The sequence below is a fragment of the Bos javanicus genome, chromosome 11, assembly GCF_032452875.1.
Source record: "Bos javanicus breed banteng chromosome 11, ARS-OSU_banteng_1.0, whole genome shotgun sequence".
Classification (NCBI taxonomy): Eukaryota; Metazoa; Chordata; class Mammalia; order Artiodactyla; family Bovidae; genus Bos; species Bos javanicus.
The window spans coordinates 97563009-97576208 of NC_083878.1; the positions used below are offsets into that span (position 1 = coordinate 97563009).

Below are 13200 nucleotides of genomic sequence, written 5' to 3' on the forward strand. Positions count from 1 at the left end.
GCAACTGGAGAGTAGCCCTCCGCTCGCCACAACTAGAGAAAAGCCTGAGCACAGCAACGAAGACCCAGTGCAGCCGAAAATAAAGAAATTAATTAAAACTTTTTAAAAAGCCAGTGGATGTTTTTAAAACCCCCATTTTGCAAATGAAGGAATCCCTACAATTTCACTTATGACCTACCAAAGTCGTATGCCAGCTGGATACCAAGTTTAACTCAAGACTTCTTGTTCACCGCTGGGGTTCCACCCACCTTAACTTATGCATCCTCTGTTTATCATCTCTGTCTCCATGGAGAGAAACAATGTGGGAGGAAAACACGCTGGAGGGGAGGTTTGTTTCTTCCATGCTCTGTGGCCCAGAGCTGAGCACCTTGTCACACTGGTCCCTTCTGGGGCACAGGAAGGACTTGCAGTCAGGTTTTCTCTGGGTCAAGCAGTTTTGTGTGATCCCCAGAAGGCCGTGAGAGCATGAGGCCATTTTTGTGCCAGCAAAGGTGTGTTTTCCTAGCAGGAATCGGTTAGAGTCATCAGGATGACTGCTCTCCTTTGACCTTTAGTCTTTGAGTGTCTAATTAGAAGCTGACAGTAATAATAATGAAGACTAGAGCACACGTTTTCCACCATGTGGCAGGTGTTGCACCAAACATTTTACACACAATGTTTCATTTAATCTTCCCAACTCCTCTTCCTTTCAGGGAGGCACTTTTTTTTTTTTTTTTTTAACTTATTTACAGCTGCACAAGCTGAGAAAAACTCACTAAACTTTCACCACTTACTAGTGCCGCTTTCTAATGGTGAGACCAGTTCTCAAACCCCGGTCTGACCCCAGTGCCTGGTAACCTCAGAAGATACCGAATGTTCCCGCTAACAGCCCTTTACCCTCTGGGGAAACCAGAGAGTGGGTGGAAAAGAGGAATGTTGCCAGGACCCTCCTATGTGGTACGGGGGGCTCAAGATGGGAGATGGAGGGCCCTGCCAGGGTCAGCCAGCCCTGAAGAGGTGAAGGGTTAGGGATGCAGAAAAGGCTAGAGTTTCTCCAGCCTCAGGACTCACCTGGGGCCGTTGGGGTGTCTCTTTTGGAGGGAAAGTAGCCCTGAGAATCTGAGAGATTTCACGTGGTGGACAGCTTGTAAGACAGCGCCCCGTGATTCCTTCTGTAGCCCCTCCCCTGGAGCACGGCGGGACACACTGACTTGCTACCAGCAAGTTGAGTGTGACGGAAGTAACGGGACATCTCTCCAGGCTTCGGTTATTAAAGGACTGTTTCTCTGGGGGGTGTTGCTGTCTTCTTCCTCCCTCTTGGTGCACACATCCATGGGGAATCCAGCTGCTCAATATTTGGCAGTCCTGTGGAGAGGCCAGTGGCGAGGGTTTGAGGCCTGCCAGGAGGCACGTGAGTGAGTTCAGAAGCACATCCCGCCCAAGCGGAGCCTCCAGAGGAGACGCAGCCCCGGCCGACAGCTTTACTGCAGTCCCACGGGACACGGCCAGAGACACACCCAGCTGAGACACACCCAAACACCTGACCCACAGAACTGCAAGATGGCAAATACTCATTATTGTAGCTGCTAACTGGCATGGGGGGCGGTGATGCGTTGCACAGCGATGGATAACCAGTGCACGGCCCCACCTGTGTCACTGCCTCCCGTGTGTTGCTTTGTGGTTTCCTCATCTGTGCTGGACCAAAACGAGCTGCAAAACTCAACACACAAACGACTGTCAGGGTCTCAGTGTTGAAAAAAACAGACTTGAACTGCCTGAAGTGTACTCATTCATCCATTGCACACATATTTTGTATGGACCCGCCATGGGAATTCAAGAGATGCTGCAGAAACAGAGGGCAAAACAGTGTCCTCAAGGTGCCCACGGACTTGCCGCAGGAGACACAGCAGGCCCCGGGACTGCATTAGGAGCAGGTTACAGTCAGGGCCAGAGAGAGACAGAGAGGCAAGTTCTAACTGCAGGAATCAGGAAATGCTGAGCTACCCCACAGGGCGGCCTACATGATGGTGGAGCGAGCCAGCAATTCCTGTATGTATTTTGGGTTTGCTGTATCAACGGAAGTCCAGAGCTGAGACCTGTTCCTTTGTGGAGGTAGGGCCGACCCAGAAAAAGGACGTGATTGCTGTTGACAATCTCCCAAACAGAGCAGATGCCTCAGGCTGAACTCCAGACTATGGAAAGCAGGCTTTAGGGAGGGAAAGACTCCTTTTCTCCCTCTCTCTGGTCTTTAGTCTCTGGGGTCTGGGCTTCTAGTGGTGAAGATGGAGGTGTGTACCCTTGGGCTGTGGGTGCTGAGCTGATGTCTGCAACGAGGGACTAGTGCAGGGGCAAAGAGGAAGGAATTACTTCCTACCTGCTCTTGACTGTTTATGGAGAGGACTCTGTGAACCCATAAATTCAGGGCAAGCCACTGATCCTCAGAGTCCTTAGATGTATGCTATTTTCTGTTTACTTTTTGGAGACAGTATATCAGAGTAGTTAAGAGCCAGGGGCCTGCTGGCCAACCACTTTGTTTTAGGTCCTGACTCTACTGCTCATTAGCTGAATAATCTTGGAAATGTTACTTGCTTCCCCTCTGCCTCCCTCCATGGTCTTTAAAATGTGAATAATCACAGGATTTACCTCATGGGGTTGTTGGGAAGGGAAAATTGTTGCATGCAGCGAACCCCAGATAATCTTCTACACGGAGTAAACAATAATTGTTTGCTGTAAAATATTTATCGTTAAAAAAAAAAACTCAGTAAGAAAAAAGACTGTCAGATGGCTCTCTGGGACAAGCAGGAAGTTCTGGGTCCCTCTCAGAAGCTATTTTTGAGAGGAGGAAATCCTCTAGGGCAGAGGTGGTGAATTCCAGCTGCTCTGTGAGCAAGAAGGGTGCCTGAGGACAAGCTGATGAGGCCCGAAAGGTCCCAGGAAGTTATCCTCAGAAAGGCCTAGAGTAAGGCATCCAGGTCTTCAGTGTCCCACGAGTGCCTGTTCAGGGCTGGAGTGCTGGGGGGCAGTGGGGGCGAGAGCTCCACTTCATGCGGCCAGGAAGGCTGTGCCCAGTGGTGCCATTCTGCTCGCACTGATCGTTTCCATTTGTTGCTGTTGTTCAGTCGCTAGGTCGTGTCTGACTCTTTTGTGACCCCCCTGGACTGTAGCCCGCCAGGCTCCTCTGTCCATGGGATTTCCGAGTCAAGGATACTGGAGTAGGTTGCCATTTCTTTCTCCAGGGGATCTTCCTGACCCAGGGATCCAACTCTCGTCTCTTGCATCTCCTGCATTGGCAGGTGGATTCTTTACCACTGAGCCACTCGGGAAGCCCACTGATCCTTTTACAAACTCTTAAAATGACAGAAGTAACACATTGTTTGTTGTAAAACTTATTTACCTTAGAAAGTCTCTGCTTTGCAGAGGCGGCCAGTGCTGACAGGTGGGTGTGTCCTTCTGGGCACTTGAATCCACACATACAAGTATCTGGGCACGTGGGGGTGTGCGAAGAGTCTTGCCCTTTTTAACCAAACTGGGGACATTTGGGTGAACAGCCTGTTTTGCACCTTACTTTTTGTTCCCCTTGCAGTGCAGTGGGTATTGTTCAGTGGCAGCAAGCGCCTGACTCCTGCATTCTTCCCCGTGGCTCCGTGGCACCCATGGCCACGTGGTGGCCTGTCAGACTGGGGCCTGGACATGAGTCGATTTGTTTGGCCCCAGTTGATAAACACTGAGGTCGTTTATACTTTTCCCCCTGGACGGATGCTGCGGCAGAGAACGCCTTTGTGCGTGTGTCTTTGCTCACCTGCCAGGGCATTTCTGAAACACTGTGAGCGGAGGTGGGACTGCTGGGTGAAGACGACAAGTGCTGCTGGTGAGGGCCACTCCGGGCTGCGCTGAGCTCCCACCAGCCGTGCCCGCCCGCCTGTCTTCTCCACTCCCAGCAGCGCCGGCCTTTACCTACCAGTGACTGACGATGAAATGACAGGGGAAGGAGGGCCTGTAGTTTGAATACATATTTCTCCACCCACAAGTTCTTTGTGCAGATAAGCTCTGCTTCCTGCTTCAAGGCTGTGGTCCCTGGGCCTGGGCTAGGCAGCCAGGCCGTCCGGCCTCCCACCCGGCTGTCCCTGCTTCCTGCCTCTCGCCCTGAATGTCCTTCCTTAGTCCCCCTCCCCGCATCCCCAGCACAGCTCTGCGCTGCCCTTTGGAGAGGCACTGACAGACGTCCACGCCCGGCACACTAGCCTCGGGCTGGGTCGGCTTCCCCAGCTCCAAGGAAGCTGTGTAATTCTTCTAATTCTCCCACTCTCTGAGGTGACTGGGGTGTGGGCCTGTGTCTAAACACAGCTCCAGAGGCAATTCTAATTCCATTCCCTCTTAGCTACTCCCTCTGGACTCCTTAGCCACTTGGGAGGGGCTCTGCTACGGGTCAGGGCCAGTGTGGCCAGTTCAGCCTTGCCCAGGGAGCTGTCTTCCTCATGTGAGACGTCCCTCAGCTCCAGGAGGGCACACGTACCACCTCAGGCGGAAGGGGTCACCCCTGACCAGCCCGTGGAGACAGATGTATCATGACCATTGGCAAGCGGGGGAGGTGCTGCTTGTGGAAGTGCTTGGGGGAGGCTGCACAGATGGGAGGGATTATCTGTGTCTGGGCTCCCATGTGTGGGTGAGCTGGCCTGGGATGCCCCAGGTCAGGAGAAATGGGAGTACCGGAGTGCCCCAGGGATAGTAGATACCAAGACATGTGTTCACAAGTGGCAGAATCCCAGACTGGGGCTGATTCCGGCCTCACTGTGAGATCTGAGAGACTAGCCAAGCAAGCCCGGGTCCTGAAGCTGTGGAGATGGGAGACAAGCCAGCACAGTGGGGACCCAGTTACCAGATGGTGCAGACCAAGGCTTGGATGAGATGGAATTGGTGCACGAGGTGATGGCCGGACCAGCCACAAGCAGGACACTCCCCGTGCCAAAGGGTGAGGCTTAGTCCATAGATTGTCTGACAAGAGAAAAGGAGAAAGGCAGGGCCAGCCCCGTGAGTCCTGGCAAAGGACTGGAAGCCCCAGGAAGCTGAGCAATGTCCTCCATCACTGCCCTTACTCTTCTCTGCCGTCAGCATGGGGCTAAATTGGGCAAACAGCCCTAGCCTGACTTCCTGACGCCTGGGGCCCTACCATCCATCCGGCTGCTTCTGCACAGGCAGGCTGGCCAGCCATCTCACACATCTGCTTCTGTGGGCAGTGGACTTCATGCCTCATGATCCTCAGACATACAGGGACGCGATGATGGAGTGAGGGAGGAGCCTTAGTGGTTTCATTTCATCTTTGGGGACCGAGATCTAATCCTCCCAGAAGCAGGAGCTCAAAAATCAGACAAGCTCAAGCTCAAACCCTGAGTGTCCCAGGCTACATGTTCTCAGGCCAGTCACCTAGGGCCCATGAGCCTCAAGTTCTGTTATGTCGAAGGGAGGCTAATTGTAGAACCCACCTCACAGGGTGGTTGTGAAGGTTTAGAGAGATGCACATGGTGCCTGGCGCATGGAAAGCACCCGCCCACAGGTGGTGGGTGGCATGAGTGTTATCTAGAGGAAATAATACCTGGAAGAGCCCAGCAGCAGGGGACTCGTGGCCTCCTGTATCCATGGAGGCTGTTGAGAAACTCTGCGTATCCAGGAAGGGCAGGAAGAGCCCCATCTGGGCACAGCTGTGTGTCATGCTTAGTGACACAGCTGAGCCTGGGAGGGCAAGCGTCCACAGGGGAGGAGCTGGTAGGACACGATGTAACGAGTAATGGACAGAATCCATCTAGCTGGCAAAGTGCGGTCTCCAACCACAGCTGGAGTATCGCCTGGACACCCTCTCGGGTACAGCGCCAGCTTTGACCTCTCCTCCCATGGGACCGTGGGAACTTCCCCTACTCCTTCCACTGCCTTGAGCACCAGCAGCCGTGTGCCTTCCACGCAGCTCTGCTTTGGAGCCCAGTCCATAGAAGTGAGGTGGACGACCAGCTGGAACGGATCAGTCAGGTCCCCTGGCTGGGAGCTAGTCAGGGAGGAGAGGGCTTTCAGGTCTTTGCTGGCACTCAGTTGGGGAGGACACATGAGCTCAGAAATTCCGTGCTGGGAAAAGCAGATCCTCTCAATGAGAAACAGAGACCCTGCAGGCAAGGGGAAGGGGAAGGAAAGGGAGAGAGGCCGAGAGGCGGCCGCCTGGCCTCTTAGAAGGCCTTCCAGGCAGTTTCTGGTTCCTGGCCCTCGTGAGGCCCAGCTGCGTCCCTGCTCATGGACTCCGGGAGATACCTCGTGTCCTTATGTAACCAGCTTATTAAAGGAGCTGGACTCAATCAGGTGTAAGAAGAAACCGACTTTATTTTTCCCCAGTGTCCTTTCCAGCCTGCTCTGTGGATTAGCTCTTTTCCCAGTCAACCCAGGGAACGCAGCAGGCCCCGAAGTCTCTCTGCTGTTAACAGTCACGTCCCTGCAGACCGTCCAGGGTAGAGCTCAGAAGCCTGGGCTCCCACAGCCTGGCCAGGCAGGAGGCCTGGAGTGGGGAGGCACACGCTCAGTCCACCAGAGCCCACCTCCCCCCGGGCCACTGAGCTTTGTGGCCCTCGGGGTGGGAACAGACGTGACAGACGAGGGGGAGGCAAGGGCCCATCTGATGTGGCCCCTGAGGTTGGAACCAGAGCTGGCGCCCTGTGCGCGTGCCCATTGCCAGCACGCACGCTCTGTCTTTTCTTCACTTTGCTTTCCTTTCTCCCTCTTTGCTGCTGCTTCTTCAGAATTTCCATCCTGGGCACCTCTGACTCAGCTCCCTTTGTGGGAGTAGTGCCCTTCCTTGGCCCCTGGGCCTCCAGCACTGCCCCCTCCCCTCCATGCAGGCAGCCCCCTGGTTCCTAGGATCCATGTCCGGGCCTCCCTACCCACCACTGTGGTCTGCCCTTGGCTTGCAGTGCAGTACCGCTTCTCATTGCTTCCCGCCCCGGCCTGCAGACTTGAGACATGAGTCAGATGGTAGTGCTGACGCTCACCCACACCAGGCTCCTGGAATGGTCCCTGGAAGCTCCTCTCACTAGACTTGAGTAGGGTGGGTGGGGAGCACCCACCCTCCCTGTGGTGGTGGGGAGCATAGCATGGGGACAACTCATCCTCTCCCCCTCGCCCACCCCGACTCCTTGGGATGCACTTTCTGAGCCTCCCACATAGCCCACAGATGGGCAGTCAGCTGATGCTGCAGAACCGTTGTGGAGCCACCCCCTCACAGGGATGGTCCTGCACCTTGCTCCAGAATGTGGGAATCTTTGGCAGCTATTATTTTGTCCTTAGCCTTTCGAGCCTCAGGTAAAACTGAGGCAGAAAAAGTGGCTGTTTAACATTTTGTTACACTTAAAAAATGTTCCCTTTTCTGTTTAAGCCAGCTCTCTAGCTTTCCCTTACTGCAACTGAGAGTCTTTCCCAGACCATATACAACGGATGAGGTGCTCCTGGGAGATCAGGGGACCCTTGAGTCCCCACAAAGCACCTGTGGATTATGAGTGTCGTGGATTCCTGCCCCATGTTTGCAGCAGTTCAAAGGTTTCTGTTTTCAGTCTTGGCTCAGATCTGCTTGGTTCGGGGGAGGGGTGCCATTCAGCGTCACTCTCTGTCTTCCCGCCATGTTCCCCGCAGGAGTCCAGGAGGCGGGTGCCCTCCATCCACCAGCGTTTCACTGACTTCCTCCTGGGTCTGTCTGTGGATCCGTTCACCATGGAGCCCTTAGTAGCAGGAGGAGCCCTGTGACTGTCCCCTTAGAAGTCCCTGGGCGGGATGGGGGAGGAAGAGGGGTGTGGATGTGGGTTTGGTTGGGCCGAGTGCTGATGGGCTGCAAGCTGGCCGGGGAGCAACTCCCGGAGCACCAGGAGCTGTGCTCTGAGCACCGCCCTTTCCTCTCCCTGTTCTCTTCTTTGATGCTGTTGGTTTGGTAAACTGCTCCCCTTCCACCGTTTTACCCCAGGGAGAGTGGATTTCCTAGTCTCTGGTGCGCTTATTCCTTCCTCTCCTTCCATGTAGCTGGGGTATGATTTGACCAAGACTCAGTTTTAGGTATCAGGGTGAGTGGGGCTTGGTGAGATGGTCGGATGGCATCACCGATTCAACGGACAGGAACTTGGGTGAACTGTGAGAGATGGTGAGGGTCAGGGAGGCCTGGCATGCTGCAGTCCATGGGGTTGCAGAGAGTGGGACATGACTTAGCGACTGAATGACAACAACAGCTTTGGGTATTGGGGTGAGTGGGGCTTGGAGAACGGTGGTGTCATGCCCTGCTTTTGTTTGATTCCCAACCAGTTGAGAAAAAAAGTTGCTACTCTTCATCCCCCTTTCCCGAGCTTGCAGCTCCGGGGTTTGTACAGATGACCAATGACAGGTTAGGTTAGGCTCTGTCTTCCTCTATCTTCCATCCCTGCATGCCACACACTCCACTCCAGGTATCCAAGGGTGGGGTGGGCATGGTCTGGGTCAAAGTTGAGGAGACTTGGAAGTGTCCAGATTCCACTGTGACCCCCACCACTGACTGGGGGTTTGGGAGAAGGGAGTTGAGAACTCTTTCCTTAGAGCCTGACTCCCAGAACCTTCCGGAATAATCCTGCAGGTGCATTTTTACCAGCACTTTGGCTGCAAGCCCCACTTTCTCCCCTACTGTGGAGTGAGAACAATAGTCCCTCCTTCACAGGCTGCTGTGAGGTCGCATACATGGACACAAGTCCAGTTCCCAGCACTCAGTAAGCTTCAGTGAGCATCAGTCTCTCCACACAACAGCTCTGCCAGAAAAGGCTCTCGTATGGCACCATTGCTTGGTTATCACGAAGAGAGATTGGTGAGTCCAAAGGTTTCAGTGCATTTCAAATGTTGATATATACATTGCCAGACTGCTCTTCAAAAGTATTGAATCCGTTTATACTTCCATGCAGAGTACACGGAATACGTGTTTCCTCTCTATTCCGTTGTCAACGTGGAGACTGGCCTTTTGTCGTCTTTGCCAGTCCGCCAGGCGCGTGTGATGGTCTCTGCTTGATTCAATGCAGTGCTCTGGCGATTACTGAGGTTGGCCTCTTTTCTTGTCTGCTGGCCACTTGTGAGTCTTCCACTGCGTTTGTGTGCTTCACCGAGTTTTCTGTAACAGTGTTTATATCTTTCTTCATAATTTGAAAGAGTTCTTGGCACAGCATGAATGTCAATCCTAAATTTTTCTCTCATTTAGTATTTGCTTTTCAATCTTGGTCATTTTTTATTTTGCTTTGTTTGTCAGAGGGCAAAAAATATGGTATTTTCTTTAATCCTATCCCTTGTCTTTTCCTTTATGGTTTTGGGGTTTCCCGTCATGCCCAGAAACGCCTTCCCTGTCCACCGAAGATGGTTCTGGCAGCTTGTGTGGAAGTCATTTTGGAACGAGGAAGGCGAAGGCACAGGGCTTCTGGTCTGGTGGGGAGCCTCAGTCAAGGGGAGAGGGGAGGAAGGCCTATACCAAGGCAGAGAAGAGGCCTTGCGCGGAGGGATGGTGGACCATGGCCAGGGAGAGGGAGGAGTCCTTGCTTCTGGCCCGAGCAGTTGAGTAGGCGTGCCTGCTCAGTTGTGTCTGACTCTTTGCAATCCCATGGACTGTAGCCCCCCAGGCTCCTCCGTCCATGGAATTCTCCAGACAAGAATACTGGAGTATTCCAGATCCCTATTCCAGGGGATCTTCCCAACCCAGGGATCGAACCCAGGTCTCCCACCTTGCAGGCACATTCTTTACCATCTGAGCCACTAGAGAAGCCCAGAGCAGTTAAATAGATGGTGCCATTTGATGAAATGGGACCAGATCTGGGGAAGGGTGTTTTAGGGGTTGACTGCACTGCCTGTATCCATCAGAGACATCCAGAATACAACTGGACTTAAGGAGGCGGGACTCCAGAGAGCCTTCGTGGCCTGAGGTTCTGTCATGGGACTCCTGAGGGCGCGGGTGGCACCCTATCTCCAGGGATAGGGAGAGTGGAGTGTCATTTAATAGATTTCAGTGGACGAATCTCTTCCTGGTGTTACTCAAAGAGGCTGTGGTGTCAGAGGCCCCAGGAAGGCTTTCTAAAACAATAATACACGATATAGATACATCCAAATAGCACAGACGGCTTTTATTGCAGATGTGTTATTACAAGGATAATCTGAGAATATATTAAAAAAAAAAACCCCTCCCTTTTATATACACAAAACGTGCTACATGGTACACTTGTGAGACTGCTGAGGTAATAGGCACACAGCCGGACGCAAACAGTACCAAACGTTCCACCGTCTCACCCGCCCGCCCTGACCCATGCGCCCTCCAGGAGGGTCTCACCTTCTTGTTCGTCCCTCACTCCCTGCTTGGCAAGAGTCCCAGCAGTACCGAGCCTGATGCTTCAGGGCCAGCAACGTGCTGACCGAAGGCTCCGTGGCCCCTGGTTATTCAGTAACTCATAGCAAGTGGCCAGTTCTCGTTTTTGAGGCGCCTGGTCTCTGGGGAAGTGTAGTCTGGAGACGAGATGTGGATGCCAGTCGGCCTGAGAGCTCGGCACCTTTGGTCTGTAGCCGTTTGGGGCCCCCAGCAATTGGATGATGCTTTCTCTTCAGTTGAGCATCTTCTGGCAAGGTAGGCTGTTACTTCTGCGGAGGTTAAAATGACAGGTAGGCTAATTGTGACTGGAAGGTACGAGACTGAAATTAACCATTGTCCGTGTGGTCGAGAGCGAGCTTTGGGGCCTGACTTTCCCTTTCCTGACCATGTGGAGTCCAGACTGTTTCCTACTGAGAAGCTAGGGAATCTTGCCCGGGAAGAAAGCACAGGGGGACAGAAAAGGTAAGGAGTAAGTCGGCGAGGAGAGGAGAACAGGAAAGGTGCCTGGAACTCGAGCGGCTGGGACTGGAGCGCAAAAGGCACTTAGTGAACGGGGCGGAGTGAACACGCGGGCGGGTGGGCGGCTGGTTGGCTGGGGAGGTGGCAAACTGTCCTGAGAACAAGGAGAAGGCTAGAAATAGAGAGGGGAGGGTATTCTGAAACTGGGTTAGGTGCCAAGGAGGATCTTAAGCAAGCAGGTTGGGAAGCCCGGTGTGAGAGGGTAGCACTGTGGCCGGCCCTCGGAGCGGCCAGGCATGGGCACACCAAGCCCTGCTGTTGAAACTGGAGCGACACGGTCCGCGACGCGCCCTCAGACTCAAGTAACACAACACAAACGAAGTGCTCTTCTCCTAAGAGCAGAGCCGTCGTGAGCAGCCCTCAGCGTCTGAGAGTTGAATATACACGTGTTTCAGTATATACGGCAAACCTATATATATGTATCTAGATATATGGCACGGGTATATATCTAAACGCATATATACGCGGCATACACACAGGTGCACGAGGTTGGCTCACACACGTGTATATTACGAAGGTACTTTGCAGGTGTGTTTTTATTGTAGGGACTTAATTTACTTAAGGAAAGACTTGTGTGCAGTCCTGTCCTGTCTGGAAACACGAAGGGCTGTCCGAGGTGGAGAGGAGTAGTAGGGACAGAGATCGGTCGCATTTATCTGCTGCGGTGACTCGGGGAATCAGAGTCCAGCGTCCCGGTCCTCACGGCCCTGAGGGGGGCCGGCCTAGTGGAAGGTGTTGGGGTTGGGCCGGATCATCATCACCACCTTCTTGAGCGAGTAGGAGCCTCCACGGAACTCAGCCCAGTAGACCCCGTCCTGGTAGCGGCTCCGGTAGTGGCCCCCGCGGTACCAGACCCCGTTGAGGTTGGAGTGGGCGCAGGCGTTATACCACCAGCCGCCCTTCTGGTAGTGGGCACAGTTGCCTGCAGGAGAGAAAGAGCGAGAAGATCAGGGAGGAGGTTTGACCTGTGTCCGCTGTTTGCTCTTGGGGGGCTTCCGAGGGACCCCTGCCCATTGGGGGGCATTTGGAACAAGGATGCCAGAGAGGGCACGGGGCCTCAGACCTGCTCAGACCTTCCCTCTGACTGGGGCTCTGTGATCTTGGGTGAGCAACCTAACCTTGGTGAACCCTCGAACACTCCTTGTAAAACAAGGATGAGGCGATGCCCCCGCACAAGGTAGGTAGGACCCACCTGGGAGCTGAAGGAGGCCGAGTACTAGCCCAGGGCTAGCTGTGGAGCAAGCACCGGGGAGGGCTCCACACCCCGGGTTTGTGCAGGAAACGGAAATCACCCAAAGTGGGCCGGTTGAGAGCCAAAGATTTTTTCTTAGGAATTCCTTTTTCGTTGAAACTATTAGATCAAGAGTCTTTCAAGAGTGACAAAGAAAGTGTTTAAGATGAAATGTTCCATTATTCCTCCCTAGCCTGTCATCCAGCCAAATTTTTTTTTTTTCTCACAAAAGCAAGATATTTTCATAAAGTTTCTGGCACCCTCATATCATGCTGGATTGTGCTGCCAAGGACAAGCAGTTCGGAACACCAGTAAAAGTGAGGGCAGGGCACAAGTGGGCATGCAGGGGCATTGCCCTTCCCAGGAGTGGGGATGGCACTGTCAGGCCCGGGAGGCACCCCACTCAGGGGACGGGCTGCCTTATCAGGTTTGTGGGTTTGGTGACCCAGCGGGGCTGGCGGCTCCGCTCCAGAAGTTGCCGTGGGGTGAGGTGAGGAGGGAGCAGGCTGGCTGAGGCAGAACGCGGAGAGGAGTCCCAGCGCCAGGCGCCCAGAGCCCCGGTAGCCCAGGTCTTCCCAGAGTTCTCCTCTGGCTCCTTTGGGCTACGACTCGAGGTCACAGACTCCAAGTGGTTGTGTCGGATTCAGAGGGCAGGGCCCTGGGCATGCCACAGCCCAGCCTTCCCTCAGCCAGCAGACGCCCCTCCTAAGCTTGCCCCACACGCCTCCAGGGACAGGGAGCTCACTGCCTCGTGTCCAGTGACGCTGTTGCCAGACGGGCCTGACAGTTGGGGTCGCAGAGCAGCCTTCTGCTCCCGATAATGGCTGTAAGCCAGCCTTCTGTCTCCAGTATCCGACCAGCTCAGAGGGTTATATCTTCCTGAAGCCTGGGCAGCCCCGGTCTCAGCAGACATGCCGCCTCCTGGGGGCCCCTGCGGCAGGGTCAGCTCGGCTCCAGGGAGTAGGTGGAGGTGTGGGCGTGTTCCCATCTGCCGCCTGGGGACCTGGGGTGGGGACCCTCCTGGGGCGGGGGAGGCAGCTGGGCTTTTCTGAAGAGCAGGGAGTTCCTGGGGCTCAGTCGCTCAGTTGTGAAC

General features: G+C 54.2%; 2 protein-coding genes across 15 annotated transcripts in view; one reads left to right on the forward strand and one right to left on the reverse strand.

Moving 5' to 3' along the window:
• The window catches only part of RALGPS1 (Ral GEF with PH domain and SH3 binding motif 1), a 297598-nt gene that overhangs the window by 143973 nt on the left and 140425 nt on the right, over positions 1–13200 (forward strand). The gene's annotated exons all lie outside the window — the stretch shown is intronic.
• The window catches only part of ANGPTL2 (angiopoietin like 2), a 36075-nt gene continuing 32968 nt past the window's right edge, over positions 10094–13200 (reverse strand). Inside the window, exon 5 of the mRNA XM_061433563.1 lies at positions 10094–11798. Coding sequence (XP_061289547.1) covers positions 11599–11798 — 200 coding nt within the window. The 3' untranslated portion in view covers positions 10094–11598. The remainder of the gene's footprint in view (positions 11799–13200) is intronic.